Source organism: Oncorhynchus nerka, linkage group LG10, assembly GCF_034236695.1.
Source record: "Oncorhynchus nerka isolate Pitt River linkage group LG10, Oner_Uvic_2.0, whole genome shotgun sequence".
Lineage (NCBI taxonomy): Eukaryota > Metazoa > Chordata > Actinopteri > Salmoniformes > Salmonidae > Oncorhynchus > Oncorhynchus nerka.
In genome coordinates this window covers 100,547,462-100,563,278 of record NC_088405.1, presented here as the reverse complement: position 1 = coordinate 100,563,278, position 15,817 = coordinate 100,547,462, and the positions used below count along the sequence as shown (strand labels likewise).

Below are 15,817 nucleotides of genomic sequence, written 5' to 3'. Positions count from 1 at the left end.
ACTAACACAACTACATAGGGGGTTATAGACCTAACCAACACAACTACATATAGGGGTTATAGACCTAACCAACACAACTACATATAGGGGTTATAGACCTAACCAACATATAGGGGTTATAGACCTAACCAACATATAGGGGTTATAGACCTAACCAACACAACTACATATAGGGGTTATAGACCTAACCAACACAACTACATATAGGGTTATAGACCTAACCAACACAACTACATATAGGGTTAACCAACACAACTACATATAGGGGTTATAGACCTAACCAACATATAGGGGTTATAGACCTAACCAACACAACTACATATAGGGGTTATAGACCTAACCAACACAACTACATATAGGGGTTATAGACCTAACCAACACAACTACATATAGGGGTTATAGACCTAACCAACACAACTACATATAGGGGTTATAGACCTAACCAACACATAGGGGTTATAGACCTAACCAACACAACTACATATAGGGGTTATAGACCTAACCAACACAACTACATATAGGGGTTATAGACCTAACCAACACAACTACATATAGGGGTTATAGACCTAACCAACACAACACAACTACAACATATAGGGGTTATAGACCTAACCAACACAACTACATATAGGGGTTATAGACCTAACCAACACAACTACATATAGGGGTTATAGACCTAACCAACATATAGGGGTTATAGACCTAACCAACACAACTACATATAGGGGTTATAGACCTAACCAACATATAGGGGTTATAGACCTAACCAACACAACTACATATAGGGGTTATAGACCTAACCAACACAACTACATATAGGACCCAACCAACACAACTACATATAGTTATAGACCTAACCAACATATAGGGGTTATAGACCTAACCAACACAACTACATATAGGGGTTATAGACCTAACCAACACAACTACATATAGGGGTTATAGACCTAACCAACACAACTACATATAGGGGTTATAGACCTAACCAACACAACTACACATAGGGGTTATAGACCTAACCAACATATAGGGGTTATAGACCTAACCAACACAACTACATATAGGGGTTATAGACCTAACCAACACAACTACATATAGGGGTTATAGACCTAACCAACATATAGGGGTTATAGACCTAACCAACACAACTACATATAGGGGTTATAGACCTAACCAACATATAGGGGTTATAGACCTAACCAACACAACTACATATAGGAGTTATAGACCTAACCAACACAACTACATATAGGAGTTATAGACCTAACCAACACAACTACATATAGGGGTTATAGACCTAACCAACACATAGGGGTTATAGACCTAACCAACACATAGGGGTTATAGACCTAACCAACACATAGGGGTTATAGACCTAACCAACACAACTACATATAGGGGTTATAGACCTAACCAACATATAGGGGTTATAGACCTAACCAACACAACTACATATAGGGGTTATAGACCTAACCAACATATAGGGGTTATAGACCTAACCAACACAACTACATATAGGGGTTATAGACCTAACCAACATATAGGGGTTATAGACCTAACCAACACAACTACATATAGGACCTAACCAACACAACCAACATATAGGAGTTATAGACCTAACCAACATATAGGGGTTATAGACCTAACCAACACAACTACATATAGGGGTTATAGACCTAACCAACACAACTACATATAGGGGTTATAGACCTAACCAACATATAGGGGTTATAGACCTAACCAACATATAGGGGTTATAGACCTAACCAACACAACTACATATAGGGGTTATAGACCTAACCAACACAACTACATATAGGGGTTATAGACCTAACCAACACATAGGGGTTATAGACCTAACCAACACAACTACATATAGGGGTTATAGACCTAACCAACACAACTACATATAGGGTTATAGACCTAACCAACACAACTACATATAGGGGTTATAGACCTAACCAACACAACTACATAAGGGGTTATAGACCTAACCAACACAACTACATATAGGGGTTATAGACCTAACCAACACAACTACCTAACCAACACAACTACATATAGGGGTTATAGACCTAACCAACACAACTACATATAGGGGTTATAGACCTAACCAACACAACCTACATATAGGGGTTATAGACCTAACCAACACAACTACATATAGGGGTTATAGACCTAACCAACACATATATAGGGGTTATAGACCTAACCAACACAACTACATATAGGGGTTATAGACCTAACCAACCTAACAACACAACTACATATAGGGGTTATAGACCTAACCAACACAACTACATATAGGGGTTATAGACCTAACCAACACAACTATATAGGGGGTTATAGACCTAACCAACACAACTACATATAGGGGTTATAGACCTAACCAACACAACTACATATAGGGGTTATAGACCTAACCAACACAACTAACAACATATAGGGGTTATAGACCTAACCAACACAACTAACAACATATAGGGGTTATAGACCTAACCAACATATAGGGGGTTATAGACCTAACCAACACAACTACATATAGGGGTTATAGACCTAACCAACACAACTATAGGGGTTATAGACCTAACCAACACAACTACATATAGGGGTTATAGACCTAACCAACACAACTATAGGGGTTATAGACCTAACACAACTACATATAGGGGTTATAGACCTAACCAACATATAGGGGTTATAGACCAACACAACTACATATAGGGGTTATAGACCTAACCAACACAACTACATATAGGGGTTATAGACCTAACCAACACAACACATATAGGGGTTATAGACCTAACCAACACAACATATAGGGGTTATAGACCTAACCAACACAACTACATATAGGGGTTATAGACCTAACCAACACAACTACATATAGGGGTTAGGGGTTATAGACCTAACCAACACAACTACATATAGGGGTTATAGACCTAACCAACACAACCACATATAGGGGTTATAGACCTAACCAACACAACTACATATAGGGGTTATAGACCTAACCAACACAACTACATATAGGGGTTATAGACCTAACCAACACATAGGGGTTATAGACCTAACCAACATATAGGGGTTATAGACCTAACCAACATATAGGGGTTATAGACCTAACCAACACAACTACATATAGGGGTTATAGACCTAACCAACATATAGGGGTTATAGACCTAACCAACACAACTACATATAGGGGTTATAGACCTAACCAACACAACTACATATAGGGGTTATAGACCTAACCAACACAACTACATATAGGGGTTATAGACCTAACCAACACAACTATATATAGACCTAACCAACACAACTACATATAGGGTTATAGACCTAACCAACACAACTACATATAGGGGTTATAGACCTAACCAACACAACTACATATAGGGGTTATAGACCTAACCAACACAACTACATATAGGGGTTATAGACCTAACCAACATATAGGGGTTATAGACCTAACCAACATATAGGGGTTATAGACCTAACCAACACAACTACATATAGGGGTTATAGACCTAACCAACACAACTACATATAGGGGTTATAGACCTAACCAACACATACCTAACCAACACAACTACATATAGGGGTTATAGACCTAACCATATAGGGTTATAGACCTAACCAACACAACTACATATAGGGGTTATAGACCTAACCAACACAACTACATATAGGGGTTATAGACCTAACCAACACAACTACATATAGGGGTTATAGACCTAACCAACATATAGGGGTTATAGACCTAACCAACACAACTACATATAGGGGTTATAGACCTAACCAACATATAGGGGTTATAGACCTAACCAACACAACTACATATAGGGGTTATAGACCTAACCAACATATAGGGGTTATAGACCTAACCAACACAACTACATATAGGGGTTATAGACCTAACCAACATATAGGGGTTATAGACCTAACCAACACAACTACATATAGGGGTTATAGACCTAACCAACACAACTACATATAGGGGTTATAGACCTAACCAACACAACTACATATAGGGGTTATAGACCTAACCAACATATAGGGGTTATAGACCTAACCAACACATAGGGGTTATAGACCTAACCAACACAACTACATATAGGGGCTATAGACCTAACCAACACAACTACATATAGGGGTTATAGACCTAACCAACATATAGGGGTTATAGACCTAACCAACACAACTACATATAGGGGTTATAGACCTAACCAACACAACTACATATAGGGGTTATAGACCTAACCAACACAACTACATAGGGGTTATAGACCTAACCAACACAACTACATATAGGGGTTATAGACCTAACCAACACATAGGGGTTATAGACCTAACCAACACAACTACATATAGGGGTTATAGACCTAACCAACATATAGGGGTTATAGACCTAACCAACATATAGGGGTTATAGACCTAACCAACACAACTACATATAGGGGTTATAGACCTAACCAACACAACTACATATAGGGGTTATAGACCTAACCAACACAACTACATATAGGGGTTATAGACCTAACCAACACAACTACATATAGGGGTTATAGACCTAACCAACACAACTACATATTATAGACCTAACACAACATATAGGGGTTATAGACCTAACCAACACAACTACATATAGGAGTTATAGACCTAACCAACACAACTACATATAGGGGTTATAGACCTAACCAACACAACTACATATAGGGGTTATAGACCTAACCAACACATAGGGGTTATAGACCTAACCAACATATAGGGGTTATAGACCTAACCAACATATAGGGGTTATAGACCTAACCAACATATAGGGGTTATAGACCTAACCAACACAACTACATATAGGGGTTATAGACCTAACCAACATATAGGGGTTATAGACCTAACCAACACATACCTAACAACATATAGGGGTTATAGACCTAACCAACACAACACAACTACATATAGGGGCTATAGACCTAACCAACACATAGGGGTTATAGACCTAACCAACACAACTACATATAGGGGTTATAGACCTAACCAACACAACTACATATAGGGGTTATAGACCTAACCAACACAACTACATATAGGGGTTATAGACCTAACCAACACAACTACATATTATAGACCTAACCAACACAACTACATATAGGGGTTATAGACCTAACCAACACAACTACATATAGGGGTTATAGACCTAACCAACACAACTACATATAGGGGTTATAGACCTAACCAACACATAGGGGTTATAGACCTAACCAACATATAGGGGTTATAGACCTAACCAACACAACTACATATAGGGGTTATAGACCTAACCAACATATAGGGGTTATAGACCTAACCAACATATAGGGGTTATAGACCTAACCAACACAACTACATATAGGGGTTATAGACCTAACCAACACAACTACATATAGGGGTTATAGACCTAACCAACATATAGGGGACCTTATAGACCCTAAACACAACACAATATAGGGGTTATAGACCTAACAACTACATATAGGGGTTATAGACCTAACCAACACAACTACATATAGGGGTTATAGACCTAACCAACATATAGGGGTTATAGACCTAACCAACACAACTACATATAGGGGTTATAGACCTAACCAACATATAGGGGTTATAGACCTAACCAACACAACTACATATAGGGGTTATAGACCTAACCAACACAACTACATATAGGGGTTATAGACCTAACCAACACAACTACATATAGGGGTTATAGACCTAAGGGGTTATAGACCAAACACAACTACATATAGGGGTTATAGACCTAACCAACACAACTACATATAGGGGTTATAGACCTAACCAACATATAGGGGTTATAGACCTAACCAACACAACTACATATAGGGGTTATAGACCTAACCAACACAACTACATATAGGGGTTATAGACCTAACCAACACAACTACATAGGGGTTATAGACCTAACCAACACAACTACATATAGGGGTTATAGACCTAATAGACCAACCAACACAACTACATATAGGGTTATAGACCTAACCAACACAACTACATATAGGGGTTATAGACCTAACCAACACATATAGGGGTTATAGACCTAACCAACACAAGGGGTTATAGACCTAACCAACACATATAGGGGTTATAGACCTAACCAACACATATAGGGGTTATAGACCTAACCAACACAACTACATATAGGGGTTATAGACCTAACCAACACAACTACATATAGGGGTTATAGACCTAACCAACATATAGGGGTTATAGACCTAACCAACATATAGGGGTTATAGACCTAACCAACATAGGGGTTATAGACCTATAGACCTAACCAACACAACTACATATAGGGGTTATAGACCTAACCAACACAACTACATAGGGGTTATAGACCTAACCAACACAACTACATATAGGGGTTATAGACCTAACCAACACAACTACATATAGGGTTATAGACCTAACCAACACAACTACATATAGGGACCTAACCAACACAACTACATTATAGACCTAACCAACACAACTACATATAGGGGTTATAGACCTAACCAACTACAACTACATATAGGGGTTATAGACCTAACCAACACAACTACATATAGGGACCTAACTCCAACATATAGGGGTTATAGACCTAACCAACACAATAGACCTAACAACACAACTATAGGGGTTATAGACCTAACCAACACAACTACATATAGGGGTTATAGACCTAACCAACACAACTACATATAGGGTTATAGACCTAACCAACATACATATAGGGTTATAGACCTAACCAACACAACTACATATAGGGGTTATAGACCTAACCAACACAACTACATATAGGGGTTATAGACCTAACCAACATATAGGGGTTATAGACCTAACCAACACAATGGCGTGATGGAGAGCTGTGTGAGTGAGCGATGCTTCGGCGCAGGCAGCACTCACGAAGAAAGGCATTTTTTTTGGGGGGGGGGGGGGGGGGTGATTTCATTACAGCCACAAATGGGATGCTGCCGTGAAATTCGAGGAATTATCAAGTGATTGTGAATGATGAAGTGTGTACAGCCGGCGCAAAACAAACAAAGCAGAGCTCATGCCTTTTTCAGGTGACTTTAGTCAAATCATCATTAGAGTCTCATCATGCAGCCGTACAATGTATTAAATTAAAACGTATAACCCAACGTTTGTAGAACAACTAAAGTCACATTAATAACTCTACATGAAGCAGGTAGGAGGACCTGTGTCTTTGTTAACCCCTCAACACAGAATAACCTCGTGCAACACTTCCTCATCGTTTGGGGGAAAATATCCTTTCTCTTTTATTGTTCTATCTTCAATTGAATTCTTCATACTATAACATAATATAAAATAATGCCATGGAATTCTAAGTAATTCTTGTCTGCTAAATGAACTGGTAGAGCCCACAGCCGTATGATGTAGCCAGATCAGGACCTAACATGAGGACAGGACCTAACATGAGGACAGGACAGGACAGGACCTAACATGAGGACAGGACCTAACATAAGGACAGGACATAACATGAGGACAGGACCTAACATAAGGACAGGACCTAACATGAGGACAGGACCTAACATAAGGACAGGACCTAACATGAGGACAGGACCTAACATGAGGACAGGACCTAACATGAGGACAGGACCTAACATGAGGACAGGACCTAACATGAGGACAGGACCTAACATGAGGACAGGACCTAACATAAGGACAGGACCTAACATGAGGACAGGACCTAACATAAGGACCTAACATAAGGACAGGACCTAACATGAGGACAGGACCTAACATGAGGACAGGACCTAACATGAGGACAGGACCTAACATGAGGACAGGACCTAACATGAGGACAGGACCTAACATGAGGACAGGACCTAACATAAGGACAGGACCTAACATGAGGACAGGACCTAACATGAGGACAGGACCTAACATGAGGACAGGACCTAACATGAGGACAGGACCTAACATGAGGACAGGACCTAACATGAGGACAGGACCTAACATGAGGACAGGACCTAACATAAGGACAGGACCTAACATGAGGACAGGACCTAACATAAGGACAGGACCTAACATGAGGACAGGACCTAACATGAGGACAGGACCTAACATAAGGGCAGGACCTAACATAAGGACAGGACCTAACATAAGGACAGGACCTAACATGAGGACAGGACCTAACATAAGGACAGGACCTAACATAAGGACAGGACCTAACATGAGGACAGGACCTAACATAAGGACAGGACCTAACATAAGGACAGGACCTAACATGAGGACAGGACCTAACATAAGGACCTAACATAAGGACTGGACCTAACATGAGGACAGGACCTAACATAAGGACAGGACCTAACATAGGGACAGGACCTAACATAAGGACCTAACATAAGGACTGGACCTAACATGAGGACAGGACCTAACATAAGGACAGGACCTAACATGAGGACAGGACCTAACATGAGGACAGGACCTAACATAAGGACAGGACCTAACATAAGGACAGGACCTAACATAAGGACAGGACCTAACATAAGGACAGGACCTAACATAAGAACAGGACCTAACATAAGGACAGGACCTAACATAAGGACAGGACCTAACATGAGGACAGGACCTAACATGAGGAAAGGACCTAACATAAGGACAGGACCTAACATGAGGACAGGACCTAACATAAGGACAGGACCTAACATAAGGACAGGACCTAACATGAGGACAGGACCTAACATGAGGACAGGACCTAACATGAGGGCAGGACCTAACATGAGGACAGGACCTAACATGAGGACAGGACCTAACATAAGGACAGGACCTAACATGAGGACAGGACCTAACATGTGGACAGGACCTAACATGAGGACAGGACCTAACATAAGGACAGGACCTAACATGAGGACAGGACCTAACATAAGGACAGGACCTAACATAAGATCAGGACCTAACATAAGGACAGGACCTAACATAAGGACAGGACCTAACATAAGGACAGGACCTAACATAAGGACAGGACCTAACATGAGGACAGGTACTAACATAAGGACAGGACCTAACATAAGGACAGGACCTAACATAAGGACAGGACCTAACATAAGGACAACTAAATGAACTAGTGTAGCCCACAGCCATGTGGCATAGCCAGATCAGGACCTAACATAAGGACAGGACCTAACATGAGGACAGGACCTAACATAAGGACAGGACCTAACATAGGTAGACTATATTACATGGATTTATTGTGATGGTGTAGACTATATTACATGGATTTATTGTGATGGTGTAGGTAGACTATATTACATGGATTTATTGTGATGGTGTAGACTATATTACATGGATTTATTGTGATGGTGTAGAATATATTACATGGATTTATTGTGATGGTGTAGACTATATTACATGGATTTATTGTGATGGTGTAGGTAGACTATATTACATGGATTTATTGTGATGGTGTAGACTATATTACATGGATTTATTGTGATGGTGTAGACTATATTACATGGATTTATTGTGATGGTGTAGAATATATTACATGGATTTATTGTGATGGTGTAGACTATACTACATGGATTTATTGTGATGGTGTAGACTATATTACATGGATTTATTGTGATGGTGTAGACTATATTACATGGATTTATTGTGATGGTGTAGGTAGACTATATTACATGGATTTATTGTGATGGTGTAGACTATATTACATGGATTTATTGTGATGGTGTAGACTATACTACATGGATTTATTGTGATGGTGTAGGTAGACTATATTACATGGATTTATTGTGACGGTGTAGACTATATTACATGGATTTATTCGACTTTTTAAAATGTAGATGTTCCTCAGGACTGCATCAGTGTCCTGTGGGCTGTGTGGAAGCCAGGAGATGATACATGTGTTAATTAACGGTCAATTACCGTGAGACCGACTGTTATTTGCTTGACAATCAACGGCTGATGAAATTTCAATTTTTATTTTGTAACCAACTAGGAGGTCACGTCTCACCAGTTACAGTAGCTGGTTGACAGGAGACTGATTAATTACTTGTTCAGGAGATGCCTGCTTGTTCTCGATTTTTGAAAGGCAAGAACCACCTGTAGCCTACACCTGTTGTGGGTTTAGACAAGGGTTATCTTCCTCCGGTTTGAAACCTTGATTGACATAAATAACATTATATTTCCATGGAGAGCTGTCATACTGGCCTTGAACAGAGCAGAGCAGAGCCACATTTCTCCTTTTCACTTTGTGTACTTCCTCTTTTTCATCATGGCCATATAACAGGCTGCAGTCAATCTCTGTGGATGAAGAGTGTGTGGAGCTGTCTGCCTGTGAAGATTGTGTGGAGCTGTCTGCCTGTGAAGAGTGTGGAGCTGCCTGCCTGTGAAGAGTTGTGTGGAGCTGTCTGCCTGTGAAGATTGTGTGGAGCTGTCTGCCTGTGAAGATTGTGTCTGAGCTGTCTGCCTGTGAAGATTGTGTGGAGCTGTCTGCCTGTGAAGATTGTGTGGAGCTGTCTGCCTGTGAAGATTGTGTGGAGCTGTCTGCCTGTGAAGAGTGTGTGGAGCTGTCTGCCTGTGAAGATTGTGTGGAGCTGTCTGCCTGTGAAGAGTGTGGAGCTGTCTGCCTGTGAAGAGTGTGGAGCTGTCTGCCTGTGAAGATTGTGTGGAGCTGTCTGCCTGTGAAGATTGTGTGGAGCTGTCTGCCTGTGAAGAGTGTGGAGCTGTCTGCCTGTGAAGATTGTGTGGAGCTGTCTGCCTGTGAAGATTGTGTGGAGCTGTCTGCCTGTGAAGATTGTGTGGAGCTGTCTGCCTGTGAAGATTGTGTGGAGCTGTCTGCCTGTGAAGATTGTGTGGAGCTGTCTGCCTGTGAAGATTGTGTGGAGCTGTCTGCCTGTGAAGATTGTGTGGAGCTGTCTGCCTGTGAAGAGTGTGGAGCTGTCTGCCTGTGAAGAGTGTGGAGCTGTCTGCCTGTGAAGATTGTGTGGAGCTGTCTGCCTGTGAAGATTGTGTGGAGCTGTCTGCCTGTGAAGAGTGTGTGGAGCTGTCTGCCTGTGAAGATTGTGTGGAGCTGTCTGCCTGTGAAGAGTGTGGAGCTGTCTGCCTGTGAAGAGTGTGGAGCTGTCTGCCTGTGAAGATTGTGTGGAGCTGTCTGCCTGTGAAGATTGTGTGGAGCTGTCTGCCTGTGAAGATTGTGTGGAGCTGTCTGCCTGTGAAGATGTGTGTGGAGCTGTCTGCCTGTGAAGATTGTGTGGAGCTGTCTGCCTGTGAAGATTGTGTGGAGCTGTCTGCCTGTGAAGAGTGTGTGGAGCTGTCTGCCTGTGAAGAGTGTGGAGCTGTCTGCCTGTGAAGAGTGTGGAGCTGTCTGCCTGTGAAGAGTGTGTGGAGCTGTCTGCCTGTGAAGAGTGTTCTTTGTGGAGCTGTCTGCCTGTGAAGAGTGTTCTTTGTGGAGCTGTCTGCCTGTGAAGAGTGTGTGGAGCTGTCTGCCTGTGAAGAGTGTGTGGAGCTGCCTGCCTGTGAAGAGTGTGTTCTGTGTGGAGCGGTCTGCCTGTGAAGAGAGTGTTCTGTGTGGAACTGTCTGCCTGTGAAGAGAGTGTTCTGTGTGGAACTGTCTGCCTGTGAAGAGAGTGTTCTGTGTGGAACTGTCTGCCTGTGAAGAGAGTGTTCTGTGTGGAGCTGTCTGCCTGTGAAGAGAGTGTTCTGTGTGGAACTGTCTGCCTGTGAAGAGAGTGTTCTGTGTGGAACTGTCTGCCTGTGAAGAGAGTGTTCTGTGTGGAACTGTCTGCCTTTAATATGTTACAGTTCCTTCTGTGTTTAACTGATTGTGTTTTCCCCCATCCATCAGAGACATTATCCATTACACCTCGTGTTTAACTGATTGTGTTTTCCCCCATCCATCAGAGACATTATCCATTACACCTCGTGTTTAACTGATTGTGTTTTCCCCCATCCATCAGAGACATTATCCATTACACCTCGTGTTTAACTGATTGTGTTTTCAGCCGAGGTAACGTTAATAACTCCACCCTCTTCTCCATGACACCTCCCTTGTCGTTGTTGGTTACGTGTTTGTTTACCTTGTTGTTTTCTGTTTACACCAGGAGGTGCAGAAGGCGGCGTCTCTCTTCTCCCTCTACACCGAGCTCATCTCCATTATCCCCTCTCTGGCCGTCACCTTCATCCTCGTTGCCTACAGCGACCAGCGCGGACGCAAGATCACCATCATCCTGCCTCTGATTGGTTCTCTGTTCTACGCGCTGTCCTTCCTGGCAGTCTCCTTCTTCGAGCTTAACCTCTACCTCCTCATCGTCTCGTCGTTCGTCAGCGCCCTGTTCGGGGGCTCGGGGACGTTCCTGGGTGGCTGTTTCTCCTACATCGCTGACCTGTGTGAGGACGGACAGCAGAAGACCCTGCGTATGGCCGGGATAGACATGGTGATCGGCCTGCTGTCTGGAGTGGCCTCTCTCTCTACGGGATACTTCCTCCGAGCAGCAGGCTTCAACTGGCCCTTCTTCACCTCTGCTCTGTTCCTGTGTTTCAACCTGCTCTACGCTGTCTTCATCCTGGAGGAGACGCTCCAACGACCCCTGGACGCCCCCCTGGACGGCTCCCTGCGTCGCACCGCCATGCATCAGCTGGCCTACGGGGCCTACCAACTGTTTGCAGGGGCCAGCAGGAGGCGTAACGTCCTTCTGATGCTTCTCCTGCTCCTCTTCGGCTCCTTCTCCTTCGCCAACATGGGCGGGCACTCCATGATCACACTGTACGAGCTCAACCAGCCGCTGTGCTGGAGCGAGATCCTAATTGGCTACGGCTCTGCGCTGTCCATGACGATGTTCCTGACCAGCTTCGTGGGTGTGACGGTGTTCTCTCGCTGCGGCGTGCCCAACATCGTCATCATTCTCATAGGGATACTGAGTGTCATGGCGGGTATGACCCTGGTGGCCTTCGCCAAGACCACGGTCATGATGTTCCTGGGTAAGGAATAAGGAGGGTATTCACATGGTATCATGGTCAGGAATAAGGAGGGTATTCACATGGTCAGGAATAAGGAGGGTATTCACATGGTAACATGGTCAGGAATAAGGAGGGTATTCACATGGTCAGGAATAAGGAGGGTATTCACATGGTCAGGAATAAGGAGGGTATTAACATGGTCAGGAATAAGGAGGGTATTCACATGGTCAGGAATAAGGAGGGTATTCACATGGTCAGGAATAAGGAGGGTATTCACATGGTAACATGGTCAGGAATAAGGAGGGTATTCACATGGTCAGGAATAAGGAGAGTATTCACATGGTCAGTAATAAGGAGGGTATTCACATGGTAACATGGTCAGGAATAAGGAGGGTATTCACATGGTCAGGAATAAGGAGGGTATTAACATGGTCAGGAATAAGGAGGGTATTCACATGGTCAGGAATAAGGAGGGTATTCACATGGTCAGGAATAAGGAGGGTATTCACATGGTAACATGGTCAGGAATAAGGAGGGTATTCACATGGTCAGGAATAAGGAGGGTATTCACATGGTCAGGAATAAGGAGGGTATTCACATGGTAACATGGTCAGGAATAAGGAGGGTATTCACATGGTCAGGAATAAGGAGGGTATTCACATGGTCAGGAATAAGGAGGGTATTCACATGGTAACATGGTCAGGAATAAGGAGGGTATTCACATGGTAACATGGTCAGGAATAAGGAGGGTATTCTCATGGTAACATGGTCAGGAGTAAGGAGGGTATTCACATGGTCAGGAATAAGGAGGGTATTCACATGGTCAGGAATAAGGAGGGTATTCACATGGTCAGGAATAAGGAGGGTATTCACATGGTCAGGAATAAGGAGGGTATTCACATGGTCAGGAATAATGAGGGTATTCACATGGTCAGGAATAAGGAGGGTATTCACATGGTAACATGGTCAGGAATAAGGAGGGTATTCACATGGTCAGGAATAAGGAGGGTATTCACATGGTAACATGGTCAGGAATAAGGAGGGTATTCACATGGTCAGGAATAAGGAGGGTATTCACATGGTCAGGAATAATGAGGGTATTCACATGGTCAGGAATAAGGAGGGTATTCACATGGTAACATGGTCAGGAGTAAGGAGGGTATTCACATGGTCAGGAATAAGGAGGGTATTCACATGGTAACATGGTCAGGAATAAGGAGGGTATTCACATGGTAACATGGTCAGGAATAAGGAGGGTATTCACATGGTCAGGAATAATGAGGATATTCACATGGTCAGGAGTAAGGAGGGTATTCACATGGTCAGGAATAATGAGGGTATTCACATGGTCAGGAATAAGGAGGGTATTCACATGGTCAGGAATAAGGAGGGTATTCACATGGTAACATGGTCAGGAATAAGGAGGGTATTCACATGGTAACATGGTCAGGAATAAGGAGGGTATTCACATGGTAACATGGTCAGGAATAAGGAGGGTATTCACATGGTCAGGAATAAGGAGGGTATTCACATGGTAACATGGTCAGGAGTAAGGAGGGTATTCACATGGTCAGGAATAAGGAGGGTATTCACATGGTCAGGAATAAGGAGGATATTCACATGGTCAGGAGTAAGGAGGGTATTCACATGGTCAGGAATAAGGAGGATATTCACATGGTCAGGAATAAGGAGGGTATTCACATGGTAACATGGTCAGGAGTAAGGAGGGTATTCACATGGTCAGGAATAAGGAGGATATTCACATGGTCAGGAGTAAGGAGGGTATTCACATGGTCAGGAATAAGGAGGATATTCACATGGTCAGGAATAAGGAGGGTATTCACATGGTAACATGGTCAGGAATAAGGAGGGTATTCACATGGTAACATGGTCAGGAATAAGGAAGGTATTCACATGGTCAGGAATAAGGAGGGTATTCACATGGTAACATGGTCAGGAATAAGGAGGGTATTAACATGGTAACATGGTCAGGAATAAGGAGGGTATTCACATGGTAACATGGTCAGGAATAAGGAGGGTATTCACATGGTCAGGAATAAGGAGGGTATTCACATGGTAACATTCTATCCTCTGAGAGGTGTCTGGGTTCCAGCTCTGGAATGGAGGGTATTCTGGTAACATGGTCAGGACCCAGTATGTTTTTGACAGTGCCTGGAATAAGGAGGGTATTCTATGGTAACATTCTATCCTCTGGGACTATAATTGATGTGACCTACTGAGGATGGTCACCTATGTATGTTTTTGACAGTTGATGTGACTACTGAGGATGAGGTCTTCTATGGTAGGGTTCGTTCCCCTGGGACTATAATTGATGTGGCTGTTCCAGCGCTGGGAGCTAGCAATGCGCTTGGATGGGAACAGACCCTCTTGCCCGCCAGTGGCCTCGGACCCTCCTATACATGTTTCCGGGCAGTGGTTCTGGTTCAGCCCACGTTGGAAGGATTGCCGGGAGGGATTACCGTTGACTCTTGTGGCTCCCCAGTGACACAGCAGCGTTGATTCGTGGGGATCTTTTGCCTTTTAGGCAGGGACGCGTGGCTTCTCCCATTGGCAGGGACCCGTTGACCCACTGTGCAGGGACCCGTTGTCCCAGGCGCCAGGGCAGGTTTGGCACGCGAGGCCAGATATTTGGTTCCTATCCGCTTGGCCACTGACAGGGACAATCTAATGGCTGGAGGTTTACCTCTGAATGTTATTGCTACCATTCTATCTCCAGGGCTCCCTCAATCCCTCCAGTTTGCAGGGCTCCCTCAATCCCTTCTATCTGCAGGGCTCCCTCAATCCCTCCAGTTTGCAGGGCTCCCTCAATCCCTCCAGTCTACAGGGCTCCCTCAAT

The 15,817-nt window shown here is 43.3% G+C and overlaps 1 protein-coding gene across 1 annotated transcript in view; it reads left to right on the top strand.

Moving 5' to 3' along the window:
• Positions 1-15,817, top strand: part of LOC115125941 (lysosomal proton-coupled steroid conjugate and bile acid symporter SLC46A3) — a 42,575-nt gene that overhangs the window by 11,030 nt on the left and 15,728 nt on the right. Inside the window, exon 3 of the mRNA XM_065024015.1 lies at positions 12,105-12,981. Coding sequence (XP_064880087.1) covers positions 12,105-12,981 — 877 coding nt within the window. The remainder of the gene's footprint in view (positions 1-12,104; positions 12,982-15,817) is intronic.